The sequence below is a fragment of the Mauremys reevesii genome, linkage group 2 (genome assembly GCF_016161935.1).
Source record: "Mauremys reevesii isolate NIE-2019 linkage group 2, ASM1616193v1, whole genome shotgun sequence".
NCBI lineage: Eukaryota > Metazoa > Chordata > Testudines > Geoemydidae > Mauremys > Mauremys reevesii.
The window spans coordinates 63,837,161-63,858,597 of NC_052624.1; the positions used below are offsets into that span (position 1 = coordinate 63,837,161).

General features: G+C 42.1%; 1 protein-coding gene across 7 annotated transcripts in view; it reads left to right on the plus strand.

Annotated features, from left to right (window-relative positions):
• The first annotated feature begins 88 nt into the window (after window positions 1-88).
• The window catches only part of TAX1BP1 (Tax1 binding protein 1), a 76,106-nt gene continuing 54,757 nt past the window's right edge, over window positions 89-21,437 (plus strand). For 5 of the 7 annotated variants that reach the window (XR_005593824.1, XM_039523423.1, XM_039523425.1 and 2 more), the window contains exons 1-2: window positions 90-235; window positions 2,845-3,028. Coding sequence is in view for 6 of the 7 variants with exons in the window: in XM_039523423.1 (XP_039379357.1) it covers window positions 2,852-3,028 (177 nt within the window). In the remaining variant the exon portion in view is untranslated. Of the gene's footprint in view, window positions 236-641; window positions 774-2,844; window positions 3,029-21,437 lie in introns of those variants that run through there. The other 2 variants (XM_039523428.1, XM_039523424.1) reach the window with 2 other exon arrangements.

Consider the following 21,437-nt stretch of genomic DNA (forward strand, 5'->3'; position numbering starts at 1 on the left):
CTAACTCCCGGCCTTCAGTAGGGGTTTCCTGGGCGGGGGTTGCTAAGGGACCACCCCAGGCCCAGTCGCGGGAGGGGCACAACTTCCTCGGAGCAGGCCCCGCCCCCTCCAGCAGTTCCGGCGCGGGGCCGGAAGAAACGCTGCAGGGGCGGGGCCGGGAGGGCTAGGTGCTGATCTGATGACGGTGGCCGCGGTGCAGTGTTGATGTCCCCAGTTTCCTCCGTGGGCGCCCCAGGTAAGGGCCCTTCTCGGCCTGTCCGTGCCCGGGCGGGGCGGCAGAGCGCTCGTGCCCCGTGACTCCGGGCCCGGCCCGGCGGGGCGCGCTACATGTTCAGTCTCGTAGCCTCGATTCGCTCCGCCCGGTTACCGGCCGCAGCGGCTCCCTGGCTCGCGAGGCCTCTGTCGGCCCAACCGCCTGGCACTGGTCAAACCGGGGGGCGGCGGTGCTGCTACGGCCGCTTTGTGTCGGGCGGGGCCGGACCTGCGTGTGCGAGCAGCGGCGGGTGCTGGGGGAAGGTGACCTGTGTGGGGTCAGTCGCGCCTCGCCCCGGCCGCTGCTGAGGAAGCGGGGAGGGGTATCGGGCGCTGACCGCCTGGCACCGGAACTGCTTGGAGCCCAGCTGCGGCAGGAGGGGGCGGAGCCGGCCCTTGTTTTCCGAGGAGCTGTCCCTAACGTTCAACTGCGGCGCGTTGCGGGACGCACTGTCTCGTGTATGGCAGCAGCGACGTGTAAATGCTTCTCCTGGCAGCCAAGCCAGCCGACTCTGAGCTGGGTAAACAAGCGGCCCTGGCTGCTTCACGACATCTCTGGGGTCATCCTTGTCACGCTAAATAGGTTTCAGCTGCATCCAAACTTCAGAGAGATTTTTTCCTGCCTAGAAGTAATAATCCCAGACGTACTCTGCCGATTTACAGAAATGCAAATTTGTAAAAGAGTAGCCAAGCCTGTTTTTGAAAAATGTAAAAACAGATTTCAGTAAAGTTGTTGGTCATGCCAGATGGCTTGGCTGTCTGCAGAAACTAACATCTTTGTGTTTGTATTACTAAAAAGATCTTATGTTTTTTTTAAGTAGTGAAAGAATTTTAGAAGTACAATTTGCTTGTTACTCCTTTTTGTTTTGGTTACTCTTTTGCACTTCACACCTTGGACAATGAAAATAAAAAAATAACCATTTTCCTGCAATTCCTGCTGTGATGTTTTGGTTTCAGGCATCAGTGGGGACTGCTAAAAAACAAATATTTTAATTAGACTTAAAGAAAATTGTGGAAACTGTACTGCACATTTGTAAAAGTTAGCTTTTATAGAACTTATATTTTGGATAAAATGTGAGGAGAGTCTCTTAAATATCACTTCTTGTTATTCTGGGGGGAAGGGAGACTGAGAGGAGAGAATGGAACAAGTATACCCAGGGAATAAAGTTGTACTATGTTTGAATTGCCTAGGCAGACCCTTAACCCCAGTGGGTGCTACTACCCTAATATACTTCAGCCCTGTCATCTTCTTTATCCTTGTCTCTCCAAAGCTATGTTAATGTCTTCCTCTACGCTTAATTTGCGTTTTAATTTATTTTGTGTAAATTGAAGTTTAATTATTCACCTGTACTTTGCAATCATGGAGAATCGCTAATTCTAAATCTTATTTTAACATTTTGTTGTGTTGGTGAAAGTGCAAAACTGTGTTGATCCTTATTTAAAGTCTAATCTAGCGAAACAATATAAACCGTGAACTAAAAGCAAGGGTATGTATTTTACTAAATCAGGTGGTAATAGGCTAAAGATATTTGAGTTTAGGGCTAGAAAACCTTGTTTAATGCTTCCTGGATTTGACTGAGCCGTGTCTGTTCATTCCAGTTGCCCATTTTATTTGAAAAATTGGGCTAACTCTTAACTGCTTTATTTTTTTAATTTTTGGAAATATCTTAATATTTCGGAAAGCTGGTGGGAACATACTAAGAGCTGATTCTACTCCCTCTCACTTCAGTGGGAACTGGAATTGGTCAGCCCACTATGGAAATATTTCCTGTGGGTACTGGGTGTGTAGTTCCTGAAACAATATGTTTTACTAATGGTTCAGTTGTCGCCTGAATCAAGGCTTGTACTCAGTTGTTGTAATTACTATAATTTTTAATAACTGCAAAATGGAGCAAGGTAAATTGCAACATTCAAATATTCTGCCTCCTCTCCCTATAGATGTATAAAGCTTCAATCTTGTTAACACTTGTGCATGTGCTTAGGTTTACTTCCATGAATAGTGCCATTGAAATCAATAGGACAGCTTCTTAATAAACAGATTAATGTCTTAGAATGAAACTAGTACTTGTGGTTTTTTTAAAGCAACAACAACAACACTATTTCAGTTACAGCAACTGAGGAGTGGACCTTCCTGTTTGCTTGTCATACTAGATGGGGCACCAGGCTTAGTAACCTTCCCTCCAGAAAAGGAACAGCAGCAGCCTGGGAGGGGAGATTATGGAAGTCCGCAAGCCTAGGGTGCTCTTTACCAAGGCAACCAGCATCATTAAGAATATTGGTTGTAAGTCGTAGCCCTCTTTGTCTCTGGGTTCAGAGACACCCACCTGGAGTGCTCCATCTTCTTATTGTCTTTGGACATGCAAAGCGAGCTACCATTTTATCCTTAGAAGTCGTCTAGACAAGGCAGAGTATTTTGTGAAACCTTGTGCTGTAGCTGCTTGCTATGGAGTATATTTTCTGTGAATAGAGAAATTTATTTTGTAGGGCTCACATTGTTGCACCATTCAAGAGAACTAAACTCATTTATGACATCTTAGACTAGTCTTCTGGTATAACTTTTCTGAAGTAATAAGAATTCTAATATTGTTACAGATCAGTCATGTCATTCTTTCAAGAAGCTCCATCTTCAAGTAATGCTCTGCAGACTTCCAACTTTGCACATGTGATCTTTCAAAATGTGGCAAAAAGTTACCTTCCTAATGTACACCTTGAATGTCATTACACTCTGACCCAGTATATCCAACCACACCAAAAGGATTGGGTTGGTATTTTCAAGGTAAGCGAGTTTGTACTTTTTCAATAACTGAATATCCATTGCATTCTAAATTACTGACTCAAAAAATAAACTCTAAAACTTCTTTGAAATATGTTTGTGGGATAAATCCTGGTGATGTTAGATCTTGACGCTTGCAAATTAATGACTTCTCTTGGTTTTCAAATATGCTAATTGAAATGCAGGTATTCTAAGTGAGCTGGTAGCACCATCTATTATGAAGGAAGCACAATGCTTTCTGTGATAAGCAACTGAAACAGAATCTTGTAACTTTGCCAAACTATAACTGTTTGGGATGAAATTTTCCATGCTGGGTGTCTTCCCAAAAAATTAAGCTTGACGTGAACTTCAGCCAAAACAGTTTGGCTATTTCTGATAACGGGTAGGGAGAAAAACGTTGTCTTGCTATGTTAAATTCTGGCAACCTTTTCTTTGAGAGACTCTAGTGCGCCCATGTTTTGGAGCAAAGAACATGAAACTTGGAAGGGGTATCGTCTCTGTTAAGGATGTGCCTTTTGCAGTCCCTGTAAAAATCTGCCCAAATTTGGGCAGATTTATTATAATGTGAAAAATCAGTTTGCACATGCTCAGTAGAGGCTTGCTAGAGCTTCGTAGCTCAATTACCTAAAGATTCTGTCCACACTGAGCAAGCTCCTGCAGGGGACTGAGCAGGACTGTTCTAGTAATAGAAACTTTAGGTTTCTGTGGGCTGGTCAGGGAACTGAGAGCAAGGACTGTCTCCCCTGTGCTCTGATTCCCTCCCTTGGCAGCATGTAGTAAGAAGCCATTTGAATGGAATGGTGGTGGAAGGAATTGAAGGTGAAGGGGAGGAAAACAGAGTGGGAGTTGAGGTAGTGGGAAGACTGGCACTGGCTGGGCGAGAAAATTAGGAGTAGGAGTGGGAGTCTGGTGGGGAGAGCCTGAAACTGGATGAGGAGTGTGGGACGGGGAACTTGTTGGGAGGTAGAGACATAGCTTTTAAGGAACTTTGGTGTGGCAGTAGAATGGGTACTGGTTGGCAAAGAGACTGGGACAGGGAACCTGGAGGTGAGGCACTAAGATTGGATAAAGAACTCAGGGAGGGAGACAGGTACTGGAAGCCAGTGGGATGAGGAACATGTGCGTGGGGACATCTGAAGGGGAAGATTGAATGAAGAGTCAAGAAGAGGGAAGTGGGACTGGCTAAGTATAGACACTGGAGACATGGAGCCAGGAGAATGGAGGGAGACTGGGCAAGGGGACTGGGATTGGAACAATGAGGGGCAGACTAGGACTTGGAGTCCATAGAGAAGGACTGGATGAGAAGTCTGAGAAGTGGACATTTGAACTGAGAAAAGGAGCAAGGGGTGGGGAAGGGAAAGGACTAGAACAGTGACAAGTTGGAGTAAAATGAAAAATGAGAAACTTTTTTTTTTCTTGCTGAAACCACCATTGTTGGTACAAAAATCAGACTCTGTACTGGGGACAAAGATTATAAACGACTGTTAGAGATTGATTATACCTCGGGGTTGCTGGGAAAGTTGATGAATCACACTTGATTATTATTTGAGGTTTAGAAAGGTGAGTAATAGTGTGAAGGATACGAAGCATGCCTAGTGAAGTGGTCTTCAAGGGATTCTGAACTCACTAAATAACAAGAATGATTAAAGTCCTATGTTGTGGTCTTGATGTTGTGTCTAAAGAGAATCAGACTTCTGTCGGTGACCTCAAAGTGTAAATTTATTGGCGGTAAATGTAGAGGGATGGGAAGACCTTTTGCGTTTTGTGGAGGAGAATGAATTGCTTAAAGGCCAAAACTGTTCAAAGTTTAAATGAATGCTGTCTTTGAGTCTTATGGGAAATTATTGCTGTTGCACCAGTGATAGTTGTGTGTCTGTATTAAAAACTGTCATGCCAAGAGGTCTAGTGGAATTTTCATTTAGTTCAACATAGGAGATTACAGAGATGGATGAGGGACCTGACTAAGATCTAAGGGCTGTGTACACTATGGGAGTCACAGTGGCACAACTGCAGCTATGCCACTGTATTGTAGATGCTTCCTGTATCAATGCAGCTAATCCACCTCCCTGAGTGGCAGTAGGCCTGCTTAGCTTAGGTTAGGTTAGGTCAGCTTAACTACAGTGCTCAGGGATAGGAATGTTTCACATCCCTGAGTGACGTAGCTAGGTCAATGTTTATTTTAAGTGTAGACAAGGCTTATGTTTGTTTCCACATACTGAGGTGAGTTGTGTTATCTTGCCATATTTTTTTCCCCATCTAAATGTGTTAACTCCCTTTGGGGACAGGGGGGGTTGGAGGGGGGGGGCACAGTTTTACAATCTCTTTTGTCCTTTGCTGCCTCTGGTCATGCATATAAAGTTTGCTCAGTGTAATGAAGTTTGTCCTAATTCCTTTAAGGCCTTCGTTTTAGTACTTGCCCCTATTCTTTTTGTCCCTTTTAGAATTCCATCCTTAAACGCAGTTTTAAACTGATTCCTTTCACAAACAGTCAGTTTCCCCTTTTTTTGTGTGTTGTATAAGGCATTTGTTTTCTCTAGCTCCTAGCCTGGGTTCTCAGACATCCTCATGGAGAGAACCACAACTGAAGTGTTTTCTCTCTCCTTGCCTTTTGGGGTTGCAGGACATTGTTGTAGCAATAGCAATATAGCAATTGCTTACATGAATAAGTAATTTTTAGGAAAGGACTAAATATATTTAACTGTCCTTAATGCAATAAATATATTGTCTTTTTAAAATTAATCACTGTTTTCTCTTTTTGTTCTGTTCTGTTCCTCTTTTGTGCATGCTGCTTGTTTCAATCTTTCTCTAGGTATTCCTTTTTTCCAAAAGGGCTGCTGATGGTGCCTGGCTTCTGTTTACTTATGTTATGGAGCAGTGGCCTGAAAGGGAGGCAGCTAAACTGGCCACATTCGCAGCTGCTTTTACGGGCATTCTGGCAAGGACATTTGAAGTAGATGGAAAAAGAGAAAGGGCCAGCACCATGTTACCTATTGGTTCTTGGTTAATCACCAGCAGGTGCATTCTGAGCCACCAGTGGTTAATAGACCACAGTTGGGGAACTGGTGTCCTATTAATTTATACATGTTTCTTTAAATGAATTACCTTGCCTCCTGAATTCAGACTCCTAACTTTGTTTGGACAGGTTATTACATGTTTTTCTAGGCTTTTCTTCAATACTGATATTTTCTTTTTGACTGGCTTTTTGCCCTTTTAGAAGAAAAGTAAATTTATTTTTCTGTTTACATATTGATGCCTGGTCTGAGTTTTAAGCATAGACCAGAAAGAGAAAATTGAATGACAAACCATGGTAAGCCTTTGAATTTATCCAGGGGCAGACACACTCACCTTGGATGTTAGTGCAGAAAAGGTCACATCTTAAATTGGCATTAGTGTCAATGCAATACATGGATTTATCTGTAACTTAATGCTTCAGAGAGAATTGGAAACTAGATCATTTGTTAAATCTCTGAGCTTCTGAAGACTCAAAATCAAGCTATAACAGGAGTATTTAGTGGTTTTTCTCTTTTAAGTGTTTGATCTGTACTTCTATCAAATAACATAATTTTGTGTTTCAGTGCACACACAGAAGTGTTGCCTCTGATTTCTCCATAATGTCCTAGTGGTGTATTTAGAAGATGATCACATTAGGTTGTCTTAAGTACCTAACTTTCCTCAATCATTATCATCTGAGCATCTCACAATCTTTAACTTATCTTCACAACACCTCTGTGAGATAGGACAATGCTTTTATTCCCATTTTACAAATAGGAAACTGAGCCACAGAGACCCCAAGCATCTTGCTCAGAGGAACAGGAAACTGAACCAAGGTCTCCTAAAACCTAGGTTAGTGTCCTAACCAATGGACCATCCTTTCTCTCTTCCTCGTTGCTTTTCTTTATAAATAGTTATAAATAGAGACAAAGGTAGGAAAACCTTAAAAAGCAAATTTATTCATACATCTAGCATGAAATGCTGTGGACTAAGTAAGAACAAAATCCAATGTGGAGACTATTTTAATAAAAAAAAAAAAGGGTTGAACCACCTACATATTATAAGAGAAGGGAAATACTCTGTATATACACAAAAAGTGACTTATTAGTAAGGCTACATTTTAGTAATGATTATTTTTAGTAAATGTCATGGACAGGTCACAAGCAGTAAACAAAAATTCACGTCCGTTACCTGTCCATGACTCTTACTACAAATTCCTGTGACTTAAACTTGTGGGGGGTAGCTCAGGAGGGCAGCTCGGAGGGCACCACTGGTGCTAGGGAGAGGAGGGCAGCCCAGGGTGGGAAGGAGGAATCTACATCCATGTGTTGCGGCAGGGATGCCTTGAAATATTTCTGCAGGATTGACATTGCCAGGATCAGATATTCACATATACTTTAATTCTCGCTGATCAAGTATGCAGAAACACAGTGAAGTTAGACAACTGGTACTCCTGGGGGTATTCTGCACCAAAAAATCAAATTCTGTGCACAATATATTAAAATTCTGCATATTTTATTTGTCAAAATAATGCAATAGAATTACTCTGGTTTCAATTATTTCGGTAACTTATTTAAACTACAATACAATGGATGGAGAATGTGAGTGGGGAGCATTGGAAGAAATCCCCAAACCCGCTTACCTAATAGTAATGTAACTAGGTTTGACCCTTTATTTCTAGTTGTTAGTCAAAAAAAAAAAATATGCAGCCATATGCTCAGTGTTACATCGTAGGCAACTGAAGAGCAAGTGAGGGCTGGGGAATCAAACTCAATATTTATATTGGCTACTGACCTTTCTGGAGATGGGCAGTAGCCAATATAAAACAGTTCATGGAGCACATTTTGATAGGAAATTTTCTGTCCAAAAATTCAGACTAGTTCTAATCACTAAATCATCATAAGCATTTATAAGGTCATACTGTCCTCTACACTACTCTGGCAATGTAAAGGAGCCTTGAAACTCTTACACCTGTTCTGTACTCCTGAGGGAATTCATAAATACAATGGGAATAATTCACTAATCAGGCAGGCTGCTATATTCTGCTCTGACCGAGGGGACAGATCCTGCCTCATGCCTGCCTGCCTCAGAAACATCCCAAAACCCTGCCCCTCCACGCCAAGCTTGCTGCAATAGCAAGGGAGAGAGAGAGTCTCTCTTTCTCTTTCGTACATGTTTGCTGCCCCCCGGCGGTGATTTATGTCTCTACAGGCTGCTCTGGATGTCCAAGCCAACCTCCCTGTGCTGCCGGGGAGGGGCAGGTGACTGCTCTTGCACCTTCCCTTTGCTTCCTCAGCAGATGTAATTTTTTTTTTGCAGGGAAGCAAATAAATCTGCAGGGGACATGAATACTGCACGTGTGCAGCATTCAACACAATTCTCCTAGGAGTAAATTGGAAAGTAAGGCAAGATTGAATATTGTATAATAAAGGTTTGCAGAAGCCTTTGAATCAGCTACAAGCCTTTTATGTCTACAGTGGAACTATGTTCTTAAAACATTTTGCTGGCTTTTCCAGGTTTGAGTGAAGAGGCCCACACCAAGGCTTCAGAATGATAAGAACATTGATGTGATTTTTGTGTGTCACTATACAAAGAAGCTTGGCCTCTTGAAGTGCAAATAAAGGCCTTAGTGGGTGACCATCCTTTGTTGCCCAGCTTCAGTTCTTGTTTCAGACTTTGAGGACTTTATACCAACCTTGACTGCTCATGCCATCTATAGGTCAAATCCTAGCATCTGAGCAACATTTTGATTTCTTGAATAGCATGATGAATATTGATTTTTATGTTGCTGCATCACCTAGGTATAGACTGAACCATGGATACCAGTCTTGGGGTCATGACTTCAAGGTTCGTCATGAGAGGAATGCAATGGGGTAGTTAGCAAAATCTCCCAGTTTTAAAAACGAGGGGAAAAGTGCCTTATCCTACTAGGGAAGCATTGTACTATCTCAGCTAAACTAATGCTGTTTCTTTCCACTTGCATCTCCTCTGAAGAAACATCTGATTTGATAGCCTGAGACAGCCTTGGACAAAGAAGAGGATGAAAGGGACAGAGGAGGAAATGGCTTCAGACTCTTCTGCTACAAGATCTGAAAATTTTCCTTTTTTTGGTAGAGAAAATGGATAATGTAATACACTTTAATATGGAAATGACTAAGGACATCTGGACTTAACTAATAGTGTCCTTGAGTTGAATTACATACAGTTTTTTTTCTTTGCCATATAGATTTATTAGTTTTCTTAAACTAGTTACATTTGATAAGAGAAGAATGGAATAGCAAATAGGGTCAATCACTGACAGAAGCAATAGTGGAAGGAAAAGACAAAATGTGTATACTTCTTTGCATATATCTATGAAAATTAAAAGAAGTTTCCTCTTTCAAGTAAGAGGAATTAATGTACTATTTTTTTTGGGGGGGGGCTACTTTTTTATACTTATGTTTTAAACTGATTATTATTATACAACTCAACTGGTAAATCAGAAAGACAAATCTGATACATCATGATGTTTGTTTGTGCAGCTGATGCACATCTACCAGTTTTTTAGCAGTAAGGTTGTACCTTTATTTTGGTTTGTACCTAAAAGGGTGGGGAACAATGTTCCCTCTCTTTTTTCCATTCATGTGCGGAATAAATTTTACGTGCATCTATGTATGTGCAGATGTACGTTACCAGTAGAAACAAAAAACCTAGATAAAATATATATTTTTAATAAGTTACCATAGGGATAATTATTACTTCAGCCAGGACAAGTTAGGCATTTTAGAACTCACTACTCAAATAATTAAATTTAAGTGTAAGAGAAATAAAAATTATCAGATGCATAGACCAGTCAAAACACTAAAATAACACTTTGAAATTTACAGAGAATATATGTGCATTGCAGGAAGTACCAAGAGGTAAGAACAACAATAATACAAATGTGTTGGGAGGTGACTGTGTGTGTGTGTGTGTGTGTGTGTGTCTCCGACCCAGAGACACTGTGCTGGTGGCGGAGGAAGTTTGAGAGACGCCGTGCACTCTTTAAAGCACTCACTGAAAGCTCTCCTGCTCTGTCCTGAGCCCTGTCTCCCCTCCCCCACTCTGTGGAGATGGGGTACATAGAGAGACACTGTGTGAGCAGAAGTCTCAGAAACCGTGCAGTGTCCCTAAGAAAGGCACTCATTATCCAGACCTCAGACTGTCACAGCTCCGAGTCCTGAGCCAGACTGTTCCCTCTCCCCTGCTCTGCAGAGATGGGGTAGAGGAAGGGGGATACCCTAACATCAGCACTTCCCTTTCCCCTGCTCTGTACAGTCACCAGGAGGGTCCCAGAAGCAGCTGCAGGATGGAGCAATGTGGCTGCAAAGCAGCGGGGGGAAGGGGCACCTGAACACATGCTGCCAGATGTGTGCGCTCTGCTAATCAACTGGGTGGCACTTGAATCTCTCCTGGGCAGATGCCCAACCACGCAGCTCAGAGGGAACACAGGTGGGGAAGTCTGGAAATGCCAAAGTATGTGTCGCTTATCTGTGGGTATGATACTCTTACAGCATGTCCTCTATGGGTTACACAGCTGAATAGATGTAGCCAAAAGGTTATGTATAAACTGAGGAAAAGTCAACACACCAATCTATTAGAATTCTTTGAGGGTGTCAACAAGCATGTGGAAAAGGGTGAGAGTAGATATAGGGTATTTGGAGTTTCAGAAAGCCTTTCCCTTATCAAAGGCTCTTAAGCAACCTAAGCAGTCAGGTAAGAATGAAGGTCTTCTCATAGATTGAACCAGTTACTAAAGATAGGAATCAAGGGGTAGGAATAAATGGTCAGTTTTCACATGGGGCTCCCTACAGATCTGTAGTAGGACCTTTTCAGCATATTCATAAATGCTCTGGAAAAGGGGACAGATAGGGCAAAGTTTGCAGATGATACAAAGTCACTCAAGATAATTAAATCCAAAGCTGACTGAAGAGTTACAAACGGACATCAGAAAACTAGTGTCTGGGCTACCACATGGCAGATGAAACTCAATAAGTGCAAAGTAATGCACATTGGAAAATATACTCCCAACTATATGTACAAAATGACAGGATCTAAATCATCAGTTACCACTCATGAAAAAGAGATTGGCATTCTTGTGGATAGTGGTGTGAAAACTCCAGGCATTGGCAACCTTTGGCACGCAGCTTGCCAGGGTAAGCACCCTGGTGGGCCGGGCTAGTTTGTTTACCTGCCGCATCTGCAGGTTCGGCCAATTGCGGCTCCCACTGGCTGTGGTTTGCTGCTCCAGGCCAATGGGGGCGGTGGGAAACGGTGGCCAGTACATCCCTCAGCCTGTGCTGCTTCCTGCTGCCCCCATTGGCCTGGAGCAGCGAACCACGGCCAGTGGGAGCTGCGATTGGTTGAATCTGCAGATGTGGTAGGTAAACAAACTGGCCCAGCCCACGTGCCAAAGGTTGCCGACCCCGATCTCAGTATGCAGCAGCAGTCAAAAGAGCTAACAGTTTTAAGAACCACTAGGAAAGGGATAGATAATAAAACAGAAGATATAACACCACCACGTAAAATTGTGGGGTGTGTGTATGTAATATATATACACCACTATCCACAAGAATGCCAATCTCTTTTTCATGAGTGGTAACTGATGATTTAGATCCCGTCATTTTGTACATATAGTTGGGAGTATATTTTCCAATGTGCATTACTTTGCACTTATTGAGTTTCATCTGCCATGTGGTAGCCCAGACACCAGTTTTCTGATGTCCGTTCGTAACTCTTCAGTCAGCTTTGGATTTAATTATCTTGAGTGACTTTGTATCATCTGCAAACTTTGCCCCATCTGTCCCCTTTTCCAGAGCATTTATGAATATGCTGAAAAGGTCCTACTACAGATCTGTAGGGAGCCCCATGTGAAAACTGACCATTTATTCCTACCCCTTGATTCCTATCTTTAGTAACTGGTTCAATCTATGAGAAGACCTTCATATATATATAAGTGCAGCGAAGGGCAACAAAAATGATTAGGGGTGTGGAACAGCTTTTGATATAAGAAGAAATGAAAAAGACTGGGACTATCGAGCTGAGAAGAGAGACAACTAACCAGGAATATGAGAGAGGTCCATAAAATCATGAGTGGTATGGAGAAAGTGAATAGGGAAGTGTTCTTTACCCCTTCACATAACACACTAGGGGTCACACAATTAACAGGCAGTTAATAAGTTTAAAAACAAACATAAGGAAGTATTTCACACAAAGCAGAGTCAACTTGTGGAACTCTTTGCCAAGGGATGTTGTGGGAAAAAAGTATAATTCAGTTCAAAAAAGAATTAGTTTATGGAGGATAGGTCCATCAATGGCTATTAGCTCAAATGATCAGGGACACAACCCTGCGCTCTGGTTGTCTCTAACCTTTCAACTGCTAGAAAGTGGGACTGGACCACAGGGGATGGATCACTTGAAATTGTCCCATTCAGTTCTCGTCTTCTGAAGCATTTTTGACCAGCTCCTGTGAAAAGACAGGATACTGGACTTAGATGGACCATTGGCCTGACTTAGGGCTGGTCCACACTAAGAAGCGGGGTCGAACTAGGGTACGCAAATTCAGCTACGTGAATAGCGTAGCTGAATTCGAAGTACCCTAGTTCGAACTACTCACCTGTCCAGACGCCGCGGAATCGAAGTCCGCGGCTCCAAGGTCGACTCCACCACCGCCTTTTGCAGTGGTGGAGTACCGGAGTCGACTGTGGCGCTTCCGGAGTTCGAACTATCGCGTCCAGATTAGACGCGATAGTTCGAACTCCGAGAAGTCGAACTCACCGCGTCGACCCGGCTGGTAAGTGTAGACTAGCCCTTAGTATGTCTGTTCTTTTGTTGAAGATGTTTGTGACTGGAGTACACCTGTTCATTGTAGATAGCAAAATGCTAAAATGATAGTAAAATTTCCAACTTCTGGTACGTGGGAAATATATTGGGTTATTGTCATGTGTATGAAATGAAAAAAGATGTGATATTGGTATTGTCTTATAAAGGAGTGATGAATTGGATAGTTTTTAGTTGCGTAAGGATAACTTAAGTACTGTGTAAGATGTACATGCGTTATGTTATGTATGATCATAGTCTGGTGGTTTGCATCATTTTGTCAGTATAGATGGTGACCAGTCAGAGTACTCTCATGCTTGTGGGTAGAGTATGGATAGGGAATGTGAAGAAAGAATTTAGCCATGCCTATACTGTTTTCTTTGAGCTCTGTGGAGGGCAACACATCTTAATTTTATAGATGGGGCACGGAGATGTTAAATGAATGATTTAGAAGCTAATGTGGCCTGCTGGATTATGGATGGAATTGGGAGTTGAGTCCTGGTTTTGTCACTGATTTGTTCTGTGGCCTTCAGCAAGTTTAATCTTTTGGAGCCTTAGTTTTCTATCTGTAAAATGAGGATACTGTTACCAACCTATCTTATGAGCGTTTTGACACATAATTAAGGTTTGTAATACATTTTGAGATCTTTGGATGAAGGGTTCTATATAAGTTACTGAAATAATATTAGGACCACACAGTGCAGCAGATCCAAGACTAGGAGTCAACATTTCCTGGCTCTTCCTCTTTTATTTAAATTGATGTCACGTCTCTCGTGTGCATAACTTTAATACATTCAGAGTTACTGTATACCTTGTAATCTTTTCATGGTGGATGTGGCTGTTGGAATGTCCATATTGGATTATGACTAAGTCTAAGATTTTTGTCTCTGGTATTTTTATTAAGTCACGGACAGGACGTGGCAATAAACAATGAAATAATGGAAATGTGCACACAGTAATGCAGTTTTCACTACATCAGTACAGGAGCTTTTGAATTGCTATCAAACGTTATATAATTTTGACTACTGACATGATTTAATTGTTAGAGTGTAAAATGGTCATTTACTAACAGAGCTTTCCGTGATTCTGAAACAGCATGTTGTATATCGCAAAGTTGTCATCTTTGAGCATCTGTCATCTCGCAAGATATCTTTGTAACACTAAAATGATCTCTGCCTGCACTGTTAACCAGCAATGATAAACACCTCAGAGCTATTACTGATGTGGAAAGCGATCTTTCCAAGTGCCACAATGTCAAGGCACTTCATTTCAGAAACTGCAGTGCTGTAGCTAAAAAACATGGCTTTTGTCAAGTCATTGTCTTCAAACAAGGGAATAGACTCAAATACATTTAGTGATGCAGGGTCAAGAAGTTTGGGCTGATTGGGATCAAACACTTGGCAGGGTTTTAAACAAACAAACAAAAAAAACCAGTGGATTGACAAAACCATTAAGAACCAGTCATAGGCTTCAGTTTTAACGCTGTTTTCGCAAAGGGCTCTCTTAGCTAACAGGTTGTCAATTGTGCCACTGAAGGACTTTTCACAACTGGCAAGATCAGGCAAATCATTTGCCACCGTATGCAGTCTGATTTCTGGTTTTTCATAAGTAGTGAGAGTTGCCATTATTCTTGGTCCAAATGCTTCAATTGCTGCAATATATCTGCTTTTATTTTGGTTGGTTTTGTTAAAGTGACCACATCTTAAACAGATGAACTACAGCTTCACTCTCACTCCTCAAAAAAACCCACATAATCCTGCAGTTGCGTGGTATGAAAATGGACAGCTTCAAATCAGCTGTTCCACCATGTAATTACTGGGGAATGGGAATTGCAGGCACTTTCCCTTTTTCCTGCAATGATTGATTGAACCATGCTCTGCGGGCAAGGCAGGCAGTGAATGCACGTTTTACAGCAATAACAAGTCCATTTACTTTTCCAAATGTTTTTCTCCAGATATCGCCCCCTAAGTTGAGATAATGTGCAGTGCATGTTATGTGCACTGCATTCAGAAAAAAATGCTTTGAGGCTTCATTCCCAGATTTTGTTCATATATGTGGTAACCCCGTGTTACTTGACTGCACTCTCAGCAAGTTTGCAGATGACACTAAAGTGGGAGGAGTGGTAGATACGCTGACGGGTAGGGATAGGATACAGAGGGACCTAGACACATTAGAGGATTGGGCCAAAAGAAACCTGATGAGGTTCAGCAAGGACAAGTGCAGAGTCCTGCACTTAGGACGGAAGAATCCCATGCACTGTTACAGACTAGGGACCGAATGGCTAGGAAGCAGTTCTGCAGAAAAGGACCTAGGGGTTACAGTGGATAAGAAGCTGGATATGAGTCAACGGTGTGCCCTTGTTGCCAAGAAGGCTAATGGCATTTTGGGTTGTATAAGTAGGGGCATTGCCAGCAGATCGAGGGATGTGATCATTCCCCTCTATTCGACATTGGTGAGGCCTCATCTGGAGTACTGTGTCCAGTTTTGGGCCCCACACTCCAAAAAGGATGTGGAAAAATTGGGAAGAGTCCAGTGGAGGGCAACAAAAATGATTAAGGGGCTGGAGCACATGACTTATGAGGAGAGGCTGAGGGAACTGGGATTGTTTAGTCTGCAGAAGAGAAGAATGAGGGGGGATTTGATAGCTGCTTTCAACTACCTGAAAGGGGGTTCCAAATAGGGTGACCAGATGAGGAAGAAAATATGGGGACACATGTGGGGGAGGGGTCGTCTGCTGGCAGAGCAAAAAAAAAAGCCGAGTGCTGCTGGCGGAGTGAAATATCGGGACAAATTGCGTCCCGACCAAAGATCGGTCGGGACATGGGACAAACACCTAAATATCGGGACTTCTCGATTTTATCGGGGCATCTGGTCACCCTAGTTCCAAAGAGGATGGATCTAGACTGTTCTCAGTGGTACCAGATGATAGAACAAGGAGTAATGGTCTGAAGTTGCAGTGGGGGAGGTTTAGGTTGGATATTAGGAAAAACTTTCATTAGGAGGATGGTGAAGCACTGGAATGGGTTACCTAGGGAGGTGGTGGAATCTCCTTCCTTAGAGGTTTTTAAGGTCAGGCTTGACAAATCCCTGGCTGGAATGATTTAGTTGGGGATTGGTCCTGCTTTGAGCAGGCGGTTGGCCTAGATCACCTCCTGCAGTCCCTTTCAACACTGATATTCTATGCAGAATTGTGATGACAAAAGCAGTGACTTTATCAAAAGGAATTCTGTATTTCTGAACTGACTGCCCTAGCCCTGCTGCCCAGGGCTGAAGTTGCAAAGGTCACAAAAAAATAATGAAATCTGTGACCAATTTGTAGCCTTAATCATGCCAAATACATTTTGTATTCTGTTAGCAAAAACTATGGATTTTGACTCTCCCATGCTCCCGATAATTTTGACAAATTAACTGATCCACCTGAAATTTCTCTTGTATTCTCTTCAACTAGAAAATTTTTTTTGGAAGTTTGTTTTTTTTCCTCTTTAAAGTGGAATATAAAAGGACATCAGGCAACTTCAAGGATTTCCTGAGTTATTACTATTTTTTTCCCCAAAGTGAAGTATTTCACTATTGGAAAAAAATACTTGTTTGGTGCGGGGGGGGGAGGAACATGTCTCTCAAAATTAGAGAGACAGAAAATTCTGATTCATTTTACATCTTTTGGCTCCAGTGAGAGCTAGTGATTCTAGCTGTAAATGGTGGATGGTAAATTTTGAAGTTAATTAGTTGGGTTTATAAAGGAAAGCTAGTTGTATACTTAACTGTGGGGAAATTACAGTCTCTCCATAAGATCTAACTTCTGAGAAAAAGAATGTCACATTCTTTCTGTGACAAACTACTTTTGAGAACAGATGACACTAAATGGTATAGATCTGAGCTTTGATGTCATTGGGACTACTGAAACAACGAGGAGTCTGACACCTTAAAGACTAACAGATTTATTAGGGCATGAGCTTTCATGGGTAAACAACCCACTTCTTCAGATGCATGGAGTGAAAATTACAGATACAGGCATAAATATACTGGCACATGAAGAGAAGGGAGTTACCTTACAAGTTGAGAACCAGTGTTGACAAGCAAATTAGTCAGGGTGGATGTGGTCCACTCCCAATAATTGATGAGGAGATGCCAGTACCAAGAGAGGAAAAATTGCATTTGTAGTGAGCCAGTCACTCCCAGTTCCTATTCAAGCCCAAATTAATGGTGTTAAGTTTGCAAAAGAATTGTAGCTCTGCACTTCCTCTTTGAAGTCTGTTTTTGAAGTTTTTTTGTTGAAGGATGGCTACTTTTAAATCTGTTATTGAATGTCCAGATAGATTGAAGTGTTCTCCTACTGGCTTTTGTATGTTACCATTCCTGATGTCTGATTTGTGTCCATTTATTCTTTTACATAGAGACTGTCTGGTTTGGCCAATGTACATGGCAGAGGAGCATTGTTGGCACATGATGGCATACATCATATTAGTAGATGTCCAGGTGAATGACTCCCTGATGGAGTGTCTGGGCCCTCTAATGGTATCGCTAGAGTAGATATGGGGACAGAGTAGGCAGTGGGGTTTGTTACAAGGATTGGTTCCTGGGTTTATGTTTCTGGGGTGTGGTGTGTAGTTGCTGGTAAGTATTTGCTTCAGGTTGAGGGGCTGTCTGTAAGCGAGGACTGGCCTGCCTCCCACGATCTGTGAGAGTGAGGGATAGGTTGTAGATTGTTGATGATGTGCTGGAGAGGTTTTAGCTGAGGGCTGTACGTGATGGCTAGTGGTGTTCTGTTGTTTTCCTTGTTGGGCCTGTCCTGTAGTAGCTGACTTTTGGGTACCCATCTTACTCTGTTTCCTCACTTCCCCAGGTGGGTATTGTAGTTTTAAGAACGCTTGATGAAGATCTTGTAGGTGTTTGTCTCTGTCTGAGGGAGACTTGCCCTAATAAATCTGTTAGTCTTTAAGATGCCACCAGACTCCTCATTGTTTTTGTGAATACAGACTAACACGGCTACCCCTCTGATAATTGGGACTACTAGGCCTTGGCTACACTTGCAAATTTGCAGCGCTGCAGCAGGGTGTGAAAACACACACTCTCCAGCGCTGCAAATTGCGGCAGCGCTTTGAAGTATAAGTGTAGCCCTAGTGTCTGTAAAAGTTTCACAATTAATCGGTTGATCATGAAAGTGTGGGTTTTTGGTTTTTTTTGGTTGCGCCGTGCCACCCCCCCCCCTCCATCCAAGTGAATAAGGGAAAAATGATTGTAAGGAATTGCTGTTTGTTTGCATTTCTTTTAATTGGAACTGGGACTTACTGTATATTGGTCTCAGAGGAAAAAGTGATATCTATATACGCTGTACTTTCACTAAATTGAGTTCCAGTTCAGTTCTTACACAAGAGCTATATTTATGGTCTTATTGGCTCTGTGTACCATCTGTTTCATGTGCTACTACTTTAAAAATAAAAGTCTAATGGTGGTGGTCTGAATTTAATAATAATTTTTTAGGGTAATCCTTGTATATTATATATCAAAATGCTGAAAGAGCCATTTACTGCTTATGGCAAACTTTTTGAAAAGCATTATTTTAAAAATTCTACCTCGGTCTTGCTTCATATTATCTCTTTTTTTTTTAAACAATACTCGAATGAAAACTGGTTAGTCCTGCTTTTGACTTCACAAATGTCAAGAACTTGCGTAAGTGTTTATAGGATCACACTTAATAATCAATTATCGTTCTATAACAAATGAAGGAAAAATAGACTGATTTAGTTGAATTGTTTCTAAATAGAGTGAAAAGTCAATTGAGAGAAATAATTAAGGTGTAACTATAGAACAAAATATTTGAATCTGTTACTTCCCTCCAAAGCTATGATTTCAGGTTTTGTGTTGCCTGGATAACACTACAACACATACTAATGCAATGAGTGGAGACTAGTTTATCACTTTGTTCTAGTGTTAGTCATGTCAGCTGTTATGGGATACACAAACCAAACTCGTCTTGGCAGTCTTAAAAACATCTTTCAGATTTGGGAATGGGGCCTGCTGGACACTGTTACTAAGGGTATGTCTACACTACCTTGCGGATTGGTAGGCAGTGATTGATCCAGTGGGGATCGATTTATCGCGACTAGTCTAGACGCAATAAATCGACCCCCGAGTGCTCTGCCATCGACTCCTGTACTCCTCTGCCGCGAGAGGCACAGGGGGAGTTGACGGGGGAGCGGCAGTCGACTCGCTGCAGTGAAGACACTGTGGTGAGTAGGTCTAAGTATGTCTACTTCAGGTACGTTATTCACGTAGTTGAAGTTGTATAATTTAGATTGATTTTTGCCCCCCTCCAGTGTAGACCAGGCCTAAGTAGTTTCACTGTCCACTGTTTTCCCCACATATATAGAGTAGGGACCCAGGCACGGTGGCAATGCATGGAATGAAGTATCACCTGCAGAATGTTTTTGCTTTGCAGACTGCGGGGGGTGGGGGATATAATACTTTCTGTCCTATACCTGCAGAATTCAACCCCCCCAGCCTTATTTGTACTGTGTGAGGAGAAGTTTGCCACAAAGAGCCTTGGTTTATTTTCTTAATCCTTTATTTGTAATTGAACTAAAAGTGGTTTTGAATATTCTGATTGACATTTTGGCTTTTCGAATCATCAGGCTCCTCGTTACATTTTAATCTGTCTGTGTACTGTGACCTCTGTTTTGGGTTTCTGGATTTACCACAGGAAGTGTCAATGTAAAATAACAAAGGATATGGAATAAATAAGTCTGCGTGTTTAACAGTCTCCCTCAACCTTACACCCACGTAATATAGATTAATACTAATACAAATGAACCCAAACATGTGCTACCTTTGTTGGTTAACAATAGGCGCCTGTGGATCTTGGGCAGAATCAGCTAGCTTCTTGTGACTGTTTTTCAAAATGACTTGCAAGTCCTTTGTCTCAAATAGAACCTTCTACCCTGCCCATTGAAAAGTATGTTTCACCAGGTTTCAGATAAACTTCTCACCACAGATCGGTTCCCATTTGTGAATTGGGCTGCTCCCTCACGCCCATCTATACATCACTGAGGAGAATCGGCTACTCAAGGGTTCTCAAATTTCATTACACCACGACCTCCTTCTGACAACAAAAATTACTATGTGGCCCCAGCAGCAGGGGAGCCAAAGCCCAAGCCTGCCTGAGCCTCACTGCCCTGAGCAGGAGAGGAGGCCAAAGCCTGAGCCTAAGGGCTTCAGCCCCAGTTGGGGGCCTGTAACCTGAGCCCTGTCACCCAGGGCTGAAGCTGTTGGCCCCAGGCTTCGGCCCCAGCAAGTCCAATGCCAGTCCTGATGACCACATTAAAATGGAATTGCAACCCACTTTGTGGTCCTGACCCATAGTTTGAGAACCGCTGGGCTACATGAACCACAATGAGGGTAATTCCAGGTGAATTGATCTAGAGAAACTAATCTATTTATTTGTTTATCTCCCCCCCACCACCACCACCACGAGATGCAGTTTTCCTGCCCTACCACTGTGAGTGATTGGCCTGCTAAACCTAGGGTTGTGAGTTCAATCCTTGAGGGGGCCACTTAGGGATCTGGGGCAAAAATCAGTACTTGGTCCTGCTAGTGAAGGCAGGGGGCTGGACTCAATGACCTTTCAAGTTCCCTTCTAGTTCTAGGAGATAGGTATAGCTCCAATTAATTTAATTTAAAATAAAGGAGCTCCAGTCCACTTCGCTTCCAGAGTTGCAATTTTAGGGGACCCTAAGAGCCTTAAACCTACAGTGGGGTTGTTATCCCCATGTTTCTCTGAGAATACTTATTTCCTCCTCTTCCTCAGTGTCAATTTCCTCTGTTGGATTTGCAACTGATTTTAGATGAGTTTAAGGTTTTTCCTAAACTAAACTATTCTCCTCAAATTTATCTTTCCCATTTTAGCTCTTTATTTTCTGAAGGCTATTGGCTTTCCTTCAGAGATGATACAGATGTCACGGTGAAGAGATCATATCCAGGTCACTGCTGGGGTACAGTGTGATTTTTGTAATCCCCATGTCTGTGACAGTTATAATCTTCTCTAGGTCAGATTTTAGAGTATTTTGTCGTTGTGAGATGTACTGTGTACCTCCAAGCCAGATTTTAAAAAGGACCATGTCAAAATGATAAAATAACTTATCAAAAGTCTTTTCATCAGACAAATGTTACTTAAAATATTTACTAGATACTGTACCACTTCCTTGACTTGCTCTTCTATTTGTAGTACTACTTCTGAGAATTTGGGTTCTGATCCTGCCATCCCTACTCTGAAAACTCCCACTGTTAATAGAATTGCTTCCTACATAGAGACTTCAGGATCTGGCCCATGGCAGGATTCTTTGTAATGTGCAACAAGCTGGAGTTAATCTAATGTAAATTAGGTATTAGTACAAGTTATGTGAACTTCACCTTTACTGAGATATATAAAAAAGTCTTACTGAGTTTTAAATAGTGATTTATATTTCCTTCCCTGAATTATCTGCTCAGAAATAGGCCAGGAGGATTAATTCGCCTATAGTCTACTTGGCTGTTTTGTTTATATCTAAATTGCCATGAATCCTGCGTTCTATTGAGTCTGTTATTTAAT